The 13862-nt window shown below is 37.0% G+C and overlaps 1 protein-coding gene across 1 annotated transcript in view; it reads left to right on the forward strand.

The window, feature by feature from the left end:
* Positions 1-13862, forward strand: part of MSH1 (MUTL protein homolog 1) — a 221771-nt gene that overhangs the window by 76798 nt on the left and 131111 nt on the right. The window contains exons 11-12 of the mRNA XM_089995822.1: positions 3223-3328; positions 3452-3527. Coding sequence (XP_089851948.1) covers positions 3223-3328; positions 3452-3527 — 182 coding nt within the window. The remainder of the gene's footprint in view (positions 1-3222; positions 3329-3451; positions 3528-13862) is intronic.

A 13862-nucleotide genomic window follows, 5' to 3' on the forward strand; every position in this document is an offset into this window, starting at 1 on the left:
AGCAACGAGCCCCTGCTAACCTGCTGTCAGCAAACAACGAGGCAGGGGTTGCACCCCTGCCTGACAAAGCAGAAGAGAGGCAAGGGGCTTCGCCCCTGCCTGTCGAACATGCATGGAGGTAGGGGCTTGGCCCCTGCCTGAAGAAATGCGAACAGGCAGGGGGCAAAGCCCCCGCCTAATGCCAGAGAAGAGCGAGGCGAGGGGGCTTGCCCTTGCCTGAAGAGAGAAGAGGCACAGTGAGGGGGCTCGACCCCTCCCCTGCCGCAACAAGGAGCAAGGAGGGGCTCGACCCCCCCTCCCCTGTCAAAACAAAGAGCAGGGAGATGACTCAGCCCCTCCCATGCCGTAAAAGGAAGCAGGGAGGAGGCTCAACCCCTCCCTTGCCTGTAACAGGAAGCAAGGAGGGGGCTCAGCCCCTCCCCTGCCGTAAGGAGATGCAAGGAGGGGCTCGACCCCACCCCTGCAACCTGAGGGCACCGGGAGGGGAATCAACCCCTCCCTTACCAAGCACGACACAGGAAGGGGCTCCGCCCCTCCGTCGCTAAGAGGAGTCGCAGGGAGGGGGTTTTGCCCCTCCCCTGAACAATAGGGGTGCAGGGAGATGGCAGGGGCTCCACCCCTGCCCACCCAATCGAGAAAAAGAGAGGGAGACATGCGAGGAGGGGTGCTCGGCACCACCCTCCTGGTAGACCCAGAGAGAGAGAGGCAAGGGGGGAGTCCCCTTGCCGACGAGAGGCGACGACAGGGGGCTCTGCCCCCTGTCAGTCGGCCCAAAGAGATAGGTAGGGGTGGAGTCCCCCTGCCAACGATAGGCGACGACAGGGGGCTCAGCACCCCTGTCGGTCGATCCCAAGAGAAAGGCAGGGGGTAACCCCTTGCCGATGAGAGGCGACGACAGGGGGCTCTGCCCCCCTATCGGTCGACCCCTCCCGAAGAAGAAGAAGAGGAAGAGGAGGCAGAAGGAAAAGAAAAGAAAAGGGGAGGTGGATGCGTACCTGGGGATCGCCGGAGGAGCTCGCCGGAGAAGAGCTCGGTGGCGGCGTCGGCAGCGTTGGCAGACGAGCGAGAGAGAGAGGGCATCGAGCGAGAGTGAGAACGAGAGAGTGACAGAGGGGGGAGAGGGTTTCATATCGAAACCCCTCCCCTCCTCGCTTCACTTTATAAGCAAGAGGGAGGCGGTCGGGGGAAGAGAGCACAGAGATTGAGAGACGAGAGAGCGAGAGGGGAAGGAGGTTTCGAGAAACTCCCCCCTTCGCCGCTGCATGCTTTTAAAAGCACGCAGCCGACTCATCACTCGGGTCGGATCCGGTCTGGATTCGGCCCTGATCCAAAAGATTTTTTTTTGAGGTTTTACACTTACCTTTTAATCTCTTAACAAATTGGGCTCTTCTAGAGACCCTACTTATTTGATAACCACTATATCTATTCAAATCTTGGCAATTAATTAATTATTAATATTTATTTATTTATTAATTAATAAATATCCAAAAAGTTTCAGAGGGTGTCTTACCCTTTTGGGAGTCTTTTTTATTTCAGTTTTCCTTAAATTAAACCTGTATATTGAATTTAAAACTTTAATTTCGTTGAACCTGAATATTGGATCTTGGATCCAGATCCAAGATCTAAATCCATATCCAATATCCATATGGATCTTGAACTGGACCAGATCCTATTTTATATGGGTCTTGGACTGAGTCCACATCCATATTAACTTGGGTCATACGGATCAGATCCTGTATGATCCAACCCAGACCTAGTCCCATCGAGACAGACCTTTTATGAAAAATGCGATTTTCGGGCCAACCGTAGCCAAAATTCGGGAAAATAAAATGTCGTTGAATCCAAAATTTTGAGGCGCATCTAATGATATAGAACTTGCTTGAATTTAACCCGAATTTTGCTTTATTTTAAAGGCCAAAAATAAAAGTTTTCATCATATTTTGGTTGGCTCGTTTAGGTCTTGTCAATGAGACCTAGGTTGGACCCAAATTCAATTGACGCCACCTAATATCGAGTATTTATCAATTTTTGTACAAGAGTTAGCCAAAATTTCAAAAAGCCAGAATTTAACTTAGTGTAAAAACATACAATATTACACTTTTCCTTTTCAAATCCAGTTTTTTCTTCAATAAAAGTGACATTTCTTGAAATATATAATTTAACATTTTTTATATCATAACATCTATATCCCTTTTGGTTTTCACAATAACCAAGAAAGACACACTCCAAAGCTTTAGGTGATCGTTTATCATTTCCTTTAAAAAGAACAAAACATTAACCTCAAAAGACACTTAACCATTTGAAATCAGGAGTAACATTACATAAATTTTCTAGGGGTGAAATGTTTTTTAAAAAAGGATAAGCATCCTATTTATCACATAAACGGAGGTAAGCGTGGCTTCAACCCAAAAGTTTTTTGGAACATTTTTTGAAATAATCCAAGTTCTAGTTGTTTCAATGTTGTGCTTATGTTTTCTTTCCGCTAAATCATTTTGTTGTGGACTTTTTGAGCAAAATTTTATTTTGTTTTAAATAGTTTTGAAATTCATTGGACATGTATTCTCTTTTCGAATCAAATCAGAAAATGAAAATATTGCTTTAAAATTGATTTTTGACTATTATTTGAAATTCTTTAAAATATGAGAAGACATCCGATTTAAATCTAAGTAGATCCAAACATGTCTAGTGAAATCATCTATAAGTGTAACATAATACAAGTATCCTCCTTTTGACATGATGGGAGCGGGTCCCCATACATCCAAAGGGTCTAGTTAAGATAAATGTTCTATTTGCAAATGTTAAATACTTCATTTTCCCAAGAATACAATCATTATAAATGAATTCTTTTTTATTACAAGATTTTTCCAAGAAAGTAAAGAGATACAACTTAGATAAGCTAGGATGCCCAAGTCTTTTATGCCAAGTAACAATATCCTTTTCTTGGGCATAGTTACAAAAAAAATTGGTAGGCAATCAAATGCACCCTACCCTAATTGGTTAAGCTCCTTGGTTAGGATCTGGTTTGCCTGGATTACTTACACCCCTATCTCTAAATTCTTCAAATAATGTATTAAAAAATACCAATTAAATTTATGTAAGATTTAGTGCTTACAATACCTTTTCAGATTAAAGATTGAATAATTGTTTAACTTATTTTTACTTTCTTTTTGTGGTCCTGTTAGACATTTTTTAACATATGTTTGTTTTTATGTTTTACCCAAGGTAAGGGAACTGTATGGTCTTGACACTGAGGAAAGTTTTCGGAATGTTACAATTACTTTGGAGAACCGCCCACGACCTTTATACTTTGGAGCAGCAACTCAAATTGGTTTGTTCTCACTATGTTCCTACCCTGCTGCATTTCTGTGTGTTTGATTAAGCCAACATTGAAAATTGTTGATATACAAATTACAAACTTCCTTTTCTTGACTTTTTTTGGGTTTGATTTTAGGTGTATTACCTACAGAGGGAATGCCTAGCTTATTGAATGTGTTGTTTCCTACTGGTTGTGCTGGCCTTCCTGTGGCGTAAGTGTATAGCAAAGACTTCTTTCTCTTTATTTCCATTTTTCAAATTTTTTAATGTCAGCCATTTGTAGCTACTATCTCTGAGTTTCTTGTCTGCCTTTATTTTGTTGAAGACTGACTATCATTCTAAAGGGGACATGGCCTTAATGACTTCAATTTCTTGCCCATCTTCTAGAAACTTTTTGTTTTGGTTCATTTGTAGGTAAGATACTGTGAAATTGTCTACGAAGAGACAATACATAAACAAGCATAAAAACCTTATAAAAGAAGTGCACGAAAGCACTCTCACAACACTTGAACAAAATACACAAAAAGTGTATAAATAATAAACATGCAATAATGCATGTATTTCAATATATAAAAGCAAATGCTTGAGACTCTCAAGCTTTTTGGGAATTACAAGGGGGAACACCCCTATTTATACAAGAAATGAGAGGTGCAAGGGGGCTCCCCAAAGGAGTCGTTGGGGAGCTCCCAACGGTCACAATTGTGACCGTTGGGGGCTCCCCAACGACTACATTGGGGAGACCCCCAAGGTACCTTTTTAAAATTACAAAAAGGAGAAAAATAAAAACTAAAAGAAATTAAAAAATAAAGGAAAATATACAACATATTCCAAATGGAATATGCGCAAAATGTAAAAGGACTAAAATACCCTTTTCGGGTAAAAAAGGAAAAAATGTATAAATATATATACTTATATATAGAGATACGTATACATATAACATATGTATACGTATCTCTATGTTTATAAGTATATATATTTATACTTACAATAATGTTTTTGAGATACATTTTAACACCCCCCCTCAAACTTACGGTGTGATAACCGCAAGTTTGTCAAGAAGGAAATGGAATCTAGGCGAACAAAGAGCTTTTGTGAAGAAGTCCGCAAGTTGATACTCAGACGTCACGTATGGTAGATCAATGACCTTCTTCAAGTATTCTTCCCTGACATAATGGCAGTCCATTTCTATATGCTTTGTTCGCTCGTGAAATGTGTGGTTCTTGGCAATGTAGATTGCACTTTTATTGTCACAACAAAGCTTTGTTGGTTCTTTGACAACTACTCCCATATCTTCCAAAAGACGTCGAATCCATACTATTTCCATGGTGGTAGATGCCATGGCTCTGTATTCGGCTTCAGTGGATGATAGAGAGACCTTCTGTTGCTTTTTACATCGCCATGAGATCAAAGATTCTCCTAAGAAAATACAAAAACCAGTGGTGGAGTGACGGTTACTAGGGTCACCTCCCCAATCTGAGTTAGTATAAGCAAGCAATTTTAATTCAGAAGAAGAGGATAGGAATACTCCCTTATTACCGTTCCCTTCAAATATCTGATGATGCGAAGCACAACGCTCATATGAACGGTTGTAGGGGCATGCTGAAACTGGCTGGCGATGTGAATGGCATGTGACAAATCGGGTCGAGTAATGCTGAGATACATTAAAGATCCTACCAACTGCCTGTAGGGAGTAGGGTCAATTAGAGGAACTCCGTCGTCAATCTTCATTTTTGCTCCTACAACTTCAGGAGTTTCGCATACTTTGTCATCAGAAATTCCTGATCTGTCAATAATCTCACAAGCAAGTTTAGATTGAGACAAAAAATAACCATGTTGCGAATAAGCAACCTCAATTCCAAGAAAATATGTCAGAAAACCCAAGTCTGACATCTCAAATTTTGAAGTCAAGACGGACTTAATACCCTTGACTCCTTGAACATCATTACCTGTAATTAACATGTCATCAACATATAGTAATAATATTATAATCCCTGCCTTAGATTTTCTAGTAAATAAAGCAGTGTCAGTATAACATGAGGAGAAGCCATTTTCCAGCATTACACTGGTAAATCTGTCATACCAGGCTTTGGGGGCCTGTTTCAAACCATAAAGGGCCTTTCGAAGACGAAGGACTTTATCTTTAGGGATCTCCATGCCAGGTGGAGCATCCATATACACTTCTTCATTAAGATCACCATTTAAAAAGGCATTTTTCACATCCATTTGAAAGATATTCCAATTTTTGATAGATGCAATAGTGATAAGACACCTAACTGTAACCATTCGGGCTACAGGAGCAAAAGTTTCTTCATAATCAATCCCATACTCTTGCCCATACCCTTTTGCAACTAAGCGAGCCTTATACCTTTCAAGGGATCCGTCACTCTTAGTTTTAACTTTAAAAACCCATCGACAACCTATAGTTTTCTTTCCTATAGGTAGAGATTGAAAATCCCACGTTTCAGCCCTTTTAAGAGCACTAAGTTCATTTTGCATAGCTTCTTGCCATTCTAGACATTTCTTTGCTTCTTCAAAGTTTCTTGGTTCAAAATAAGAATGAATGGCACTAAGACAAGCCCTATATCGGGGCGAAAAGGAATCAAAGGAGACAAAACGAGTGGGAGGTCTCCTATTCCTCTCAGACCTTCGGTGATCGAGAACAGGAATGAGTTCACTATATTGGTCAATAGCACTTCTAAAGGTGTCTTGGTTTCTACGAGAGTATGTTATAGAATCACTAGCAATCCTGTCTTCTTGTTGGTTATGCTCTTCGATATTACTTTCAATGTTCTCATCATGGTTTGATGACATATCATCATCACTGGATGTATCATCATTACTAGCTAATAAGTCAAAAAGGAAGCAATAGTCAAAATTTTCTTGTTGAGAAACATTTTTTTCAAATCCACTTTCATTTTCCAAAAAAGTTACATTTCTAGAAACATATAATTTATCTTCTCGAAGATCATAGCATCGAAATCCCTTTTGAGTTTCGGAATATCCAAGAAAAGCGCAGGGGATAGCCTTGGGAGAGAGTTTGTCATTCTTATCCGTAAGTATGAAACACTTACACCCGAAGACTCGTAACCTATTATAATCTGATTCGAGTTTATACAAGATCTCAAAAGGGGATATTTTTCCTAATATTCTAGAAGGCAAACGATTTATTAGATAAACAGAAGCAAGAGCAGCTTCAGCCCAAAAATTTTTTGGTATGTTTTGGAAAATAAGAAGGGTTCTAGTGGTCTCAATAATATGTCTATGTTTTCTTTCGGCCAACCCATTCTGTTGGGGGTTTTTAGGACAAGATCTTTGGTGAATGATTCCTTGATCTTCAAGATATAATTTAAATTGGTTGGAGAGATATTCTCCTCCAGAATCACTTCTAAAAATCTTTATGTTACTATTAAATTGATTCTTGATCATCGAATGGAAAGTTCTAAAGCATGAAAAGACTTCATGTTTGAATTTAAGAAAAAAGATCCATGAATATCTAGAGAAATCATCCACAAAAATAACATAATAAGAAAAACCTCCTTTTGAGACAACAGGTGCCGGTCCCCAAACATCGGAATGAACAATTTCAAAGGGTTTTGATGAGAACATAGTTCTTTGCTCAAAAGGTAAACTTTTCATTTTTCCGAGAATACAGTCATTACAAGAAAAGGAACTTTTACATAGGTCTTTTGCAAAATGTAAGTAAGACAACTTGGTGATATTAGGATGATCAAGTCTTTTGTGCCACATGTTTATATCTTTGTTTCGGGCAACATTACAAAAAGATTTTGGAACTCGAAGAGATTCCATGTAGTATAAATCGCCTTTTCTAAAGCCTTCCCCAATCAATTTCCCGGACAGGCGATCCTGTATTAAACATTTATCACATGAAAATTTAATATCACAACCATGATCCGAGAGTTGAGAAACAGAAAGAAGATTTAAATTAAGTTTAGGTATAAATCTAATTTTTGGAATAAAAAAATCTTGAGTTTCAAAATTACCTATTCCTTTAATTTCAAGAGAAGTTCCATCCGCAGTGGAAACAAAGGATGAAGAAGCATTTTTTGAATAATCGGAAAGTGAAAACATGTTTGGGGACATATGAAAGGATGCACCTGAGTCCAAAAGCCGAGGGACTTTACCTGGAATGGAAGAAGTAGACACGGCGGCACCGGATGTAGCTCCCTTGAGAAGAGGTTGAAGGCCTTCCATTATTTGGTTCAACGAGAGTGACCCACTTGATGATGCCTCTTCCTTTTGTGGTGCGCCGGTGGTGGCCATAGCAAGAAGCTTCTTCCATTTGGGACATACTGGCTTGATATGCCCCGGTTCTTTACAAAAGTGACATATAGTCTTGCTATAGTCCCGCTTCCCTCTTTGTCCACCATCTCCTCCTTGATTTTGGAATTTAAAGTGAGGAGGACGATAGGTCTTTACATTATTTCCGGGTCTTGATACGGCATTAACCTCATTATTTTCTTCATAATTACAAGGAACCATAAGAACACTTGGTCCTTGTTTACATAAATTCATACGAGTCTCCTCACCACTTAATTTGGTGAGAACATCTTCAAGAGAGGGATGAGTAAATGAGGATAGAAGTGATGACCTTATTTGCTCAAATTTCGGTCTCAACTCATTCAAAAAATTGAAGAAACGATCCTCTTCAAGTTGCTTGTGGCGGAGTTCAATTGCCTCTCCACTCCATTTTGGTTCAAGCATAGAGAGCTCATCCCAAATAGAGGAAAGATCGACAAAATATTCCCTAATAGACATTTCACCTTGAGAAAGGGAGAGGGCCTTCTTTTGAAGGTAATACTTATGAGATAGGTCTCTTGATGTATACATCTTCTCGAGATAATGCCAAGCTTCCGATGCCTTTTTGAATTTGATAATGTTGGCATTAATCTTCGTTTCGACGGATGCGAAGAACCAAGAAAGAATCTTGAAGTTCTTCATTTCCCATTCGTCGTGTTTCTTTGAGTATTCTTCAAGAGCTTTGATCCTTTCCTCTCCCTCAAGAATCTTGATTTCACTTCCGTCCATTATGGTTATCTTGGGTTCCGGTTCCGGAATTGTTCCTTGCACATAACCCCACAATCCTTTTCCTTTTATGTGGGCCTCCATATTCCCGGCCCAAATATGATAGTTGGACCCATTCAACTTGAAGCCAAGGGCAAAGTGAGACTCTTTCTCACCCATTAAGACGTAGAGAGAAGAAGAAAAAAGACGTACCAATACGATGTTTCAACATCTTAGCACAAGATCCTTCTAAAATATTTGAGAAGCAAGATCCACCACTTCAATCTCAAAAAATCCGAAGGCACGGTTTTCGAGGCACTCGAACAAAGGCGGATCTCACGATCTCCAATCACCAACCGAGCTCTGATACCATGTGAAATTGTCTACGAAGAGACAATACATAAACAAGCATAAAAACCTTATAAAAGAAGTGCACGAAAGCACTCTCACAACACTTGAACAAAATACACAAAAAGTGTATAAATAATAAACATGCAATAATGCATGTATTTCAATATATAAAAGCAAATGCTTGAGACTCTCAAGCTTTTTGGGAATTACAAGGGGGAACACCCCTATTTATACAAGAAATGAGAGGTGCAAGGGGGCTCCCCAAAGGAGTCGTTGGGGAGCTCCCAACGGTCACAATTGTGACCGTTGGGGGCTCCCCAACGACTACATTGGGGAGACCCCCAAGGTACCTTTTTGAAATTACAAAAAGGAGAAAAATAAAAACTAAAAGAAATTAAAAAATAAAGGAAAATATACAACATATTCCAAATGGAATATGCGCAAAATGTAAAAGGACTAAAATACCCTTTTTGGGTAAAAAAGGAAAAAATGTATAAATATATATGCTTATATATAGAGATACGTATACATATAACATATGTATACGTATCTCTATGTTTATAAGTATATATATTTATACTTACAATAATGTTTTTGAGATACATTTTAACAGATACTTCCTATGAATTCTAAACTAGGAGCTGAAGCATCTATTATTTTTTTTTGCTTTTGGTTAATTTAAATTATTCAGTCAAGTGACAGGATACTTATTACTGATGACTGTTGTCTATTGGATGCATCGGATATCTTGTCTTATTTCTGTTAGAAAGTGACTTGAAATACATTGGGTTCAATAATGAACCCATACTTATGCACATGAAGTGCAAATATACCCATTAAAGGGAAACAACATAAGCACATAATGTGCTAACACATAAAACCCATAAAAAGGGAAAAATATGACATAAAGTCATAAGTTGCATATCATTGAAGAATAATGGAGAAGGGGTAAAAACCCCATTACAATGGAGCATAAGCTCCCTCTTGGATACAAAAATACAAAGGGGAGAGCCCCTATTTATAAGCATAAGAAGGAGCCACAAAGGGGGCTCCCAAGAGAGTCGTTGGGAGCCCCCAACGGTCACATATGTGACCGTTGGAGGCTCCCCAACGACTCTTTGGGGAGCCTCCCTATGTGGCGCAAAAGCCAAAAAATAAAAAGGGAAAAAGAAGAAAAATAAAGAAGAAAAATAAAAATAAAAATAAAAATTACAAGCATTATTCCAAAATGGAATATGCGTAAAACAGGAATCTACAGAAATACCCTTTTGGGTGAAATAAAGTATATATATTTATATTCATATATATATATAGATATATATATACATATATATATCTATATATATATGAATATAAATATATACGAGATTACAAATGTCGATAATACACATATTTTAACATCCCCCCTCAAACTTTGCGGGGAAAAACCCGAAAGTTTGGAAAAACATTTCTTCAAAACAGAGGGAAGTCTTGAAACATAGTCCAATTCTTCAAAAAATCTTTAAGGAAAAAGCTCCATCTTCATGACAGTTGAGCTAGGTCTTCAAATCCAATTCACCATCGATCGAATCCATGATGTACCTAATGTTCCACATCTTAGCGATCCTGTAGAAAAACAACAAAGAAACAAGTAAAACATATCTTTGCACTTTTACTCAAATGGAACATTTCTAACTAGCATAATTATGGATGACATATGTTAGAAGTTATGCAAATTATGCAGAAATGACACCAAAGTTTCAAAATCATACATCATGTTAAAACAAAATGAGCGGAAGCAAATTATGCAGAAATAAATTGCAAGAATGCATAATGCATTCATAAGGTCCAACGTTGGACAAATATAACCCCATAATGGGGAATAACAAAATGGTCCACTAAGGGACACCACAATAAGCTTATGAAGAGGCATGATATACATAAACATTATTGAATGAGGGCCCAAAAAGGCCATAAAGAGCATATGCATATACTTATCATGAAATGAATTAATACTCAAAGAACTCATTAATTAACATGCTTCAAACATGTAATGAAGTACCAAACAAGAGAAACAAAGTCTCCAAGCATACTTTAGGCAAAATAAACCCAAGAGATCACAAGGTTTTAAAATCATTTATGAAAGACATACTTAATACACATTTTGCATATAAGGGTGGCAAAAACCATAAGCACTTAATATATAGATTAAATGCTAAGAAATCAACTTGATATGCATATCAAAAATATGATTTGCTTGAAAAACACAAGTCATGAATGAAATTTTGCAAATTTCAACAATAGTTTATCCATTACAAACATCTTCCTCATTAGTCCTCCAAAACCCATAAATCAAGTGTATAAGCTACTAGATCAAGAATATAAAGCCATTAAAGGCCAAAGACACACACAAAGGTGTGTAAAAGAACCTCTTGTCTACATATAATAATACTTGAAATAAGTGCATCTACGACAAGAACAAGAGAATACATGCCAACATGGACTAAAAAGTATCTCTTGTCTACGTAAAAAATACACTTAAAACCAAGTATGTTCAGCTACTAGAACAAGAGTAATAAGTCAACCATGGGCTAAAACATAATACATCTCTTGTCTACATATGATAGCACTTGAAATGAGTGAAATAAGCCAACCATGGGCATACATCTTAAGCGACTAGAACAAGGACACAAACGCCAACATAGGCTAAAAATCACACACCATGGTGTGAATCAACGTGTCTTGTCTACATATAAAAACACTCAAGACAAGTGTGTTCAGCTACTAGACCAAGAGAGCAAAAGTCAACAAAGGGCTAAAAACACACGAAGGTGTAATAAAATTCTTGTCTACATATGATGACACTTAGATAATGGGCATAAAAGGAAAAGACTTTTGAGGCAATAAACTTGTAATGAAAATAAACCTCGAATAAAACAATACTCCTTTTAAAAAGAATTCTCATAACAATAACATGCATTTAAAAAATATCTTCAACAAGATACTATAATCGATAAAATAAAATTCTTGAGAACAAATGTGTGAACATACACACACCAAGAACACTTAGAATACTTGTGCAAAATCACAAGAACACATGTGCACAACGAGCACAACATACGGAATCACAAATGTGCAAATGCACTCATAAGATTCATAAACAAATAAAAGGTTGGGCTATAATCCCAAAACATCTTGATTTTAAATGTACCTTAAAACATTTAAGGTTTCAAATACCATATGTCCATCACATTTACTTAGAAGCATCCATAATATCAATGGCACAAGAACAAACTAGTGACACACTCATATATCAAATCATTCTAGAGTCCCAAGGTGCCCATAACTCACCTCAACCACCATCTATAATATGGTAAGTGGGCAATCTAAAAAGACATAACAACTAGTGTCATACTCATAATTAGAGATCATATACCAAATCATTCTAGAGTCCCAAGGTGCCCATAACTCACCTCAACCACCATCTATAATATGGCAATTTGGACAATCTAAAATGATATAACACGAGGTGCCCATAACTCACCTCAACAAACATCTCTAATAAAACAATAATAAGGCCAAAACAATGATGCATTAAATAACATGTGATGGACAAACATAAATGCCACAAAAGGGCAATAAACACATAAGGAATCATTTTCCAAATAAATTTTTTTTTACAAAGAGGACCGATTAACAAATTGAATCAAAGGTCCAATATAATCCATCAAAACAATTTTGCATAACCACGAATTATGCTTAATCTTCAAAAGAAGTCTTGTACACCAAAAAAGGCTTACTATGCAACATAACATGAAATATTAAGCAACATCATGTGTATGAACCGATTTGGAACAAACAAGCCTTAACTATGAAAGACATAAGGTGCAATTAAACGGTGAAGTTGGTGAAGTTCAAAAATAACAAACTTAGGCCAATATAGGCATTCATAAAGATGGTGAATTTCGAAAAACTTATGAAATCTACTATTTCAACTTAAAAATGATAAACAATCATGAAATCTTCATAAAAGAGTATATACTCACAAGAAGATTATAAGGACCGAAAGGCTCCTTAAGGAGAGTTTGAACAAACAAACATATACAACTCCCAAAGAAGGAGAAAACTCCATTAAAGTGGAAGAAATCCCAACAAAATAGATTCATTAACAAAACCTTATGATAAATAAGATTGTACTATGGCTTAAATAAAAAGTAAACATTTATTGAGGAAAAATTTAACACTCTTAAGTTTTATCGAAAAACATGACTTAATAGATTATTACCTACTCCTAATGAAATAAGTACACAATAAACATTAGTGAAGACCATAACTTTTGTAATGAAATATGCGGAAAAGCAAAAGAGTGCATTAAACACTTACAACATTCACTAATGAACAAACAAAAGGGCAAACACCAAAACCCACAAGAGACAATCACAACATAAACATATAAATGTCTCTTATTGAAAAGAGAGAGAACTCTCTAAATGTTGAAAACATCCTTAAGAGTGTAAAGATGGAAAGAAAATCAACATATTCCATAAGACCATTTTAAAACTTAATTCAACCGGTATTAAAAAAAAACTTTCTTAATTAAATGTTGCTCATATAAAACGGACACATAATATGGAATTTTTCATATATGCCAAACATTTTTCAAAAAACTATATTTCACAAGCATTTTAATCTTAACATACCTTTCTTTAAAGACTAAACATTCATATAAAGGTTTTTTCATAAACAAGGTTAGGTTTAAAATGTAAATTCAAAGTTCCAACGGTCATAAATTTTTACCGACCCATTAAAGCAAGTTTTGAGCAATCATATATCTAATTTTTCGCCAAACAAGTTATCATTTAAAGTTCTTCAAAGAAAAACATACGAAAACGATTCAATGGAGTAGCAAGAAACTCAAAAAAGACATAATGACAAAAATCACACATAAAGAAAAGAACATATTCCATTCTTCATACAATACTCAAAGAAATAGAATGCATACCGAATAACTATAAGAAAGACAATAGAGAGAAATGAATACTTCACCATTTTTCTTTAACAAACTCTTGAATACCACGCTTCCCGATGCACCAAAGAGCAACTCGATCTCAACCTTGCTCTGATACCATGTTAGAAAGTGACTTGAAATACATTGGGTTCAATAATGAACCCATACTTATGCACATGAAGTGCAA

Source organism: Nuphar pumila, chromosome 2 (assembly GCF_984573655.1).
Source record: "Nuphar pumila chromosome 2, dmNupPumi1.hap1.1, whole genome shotgun sequence".
Lineage (NCBI taxonomy): Eukaryota > Viridiplantae > Streptophyta > Magnoliopsida > Nymphaeales > Nymphaeaceae > Nuphar > Nuphar pumila.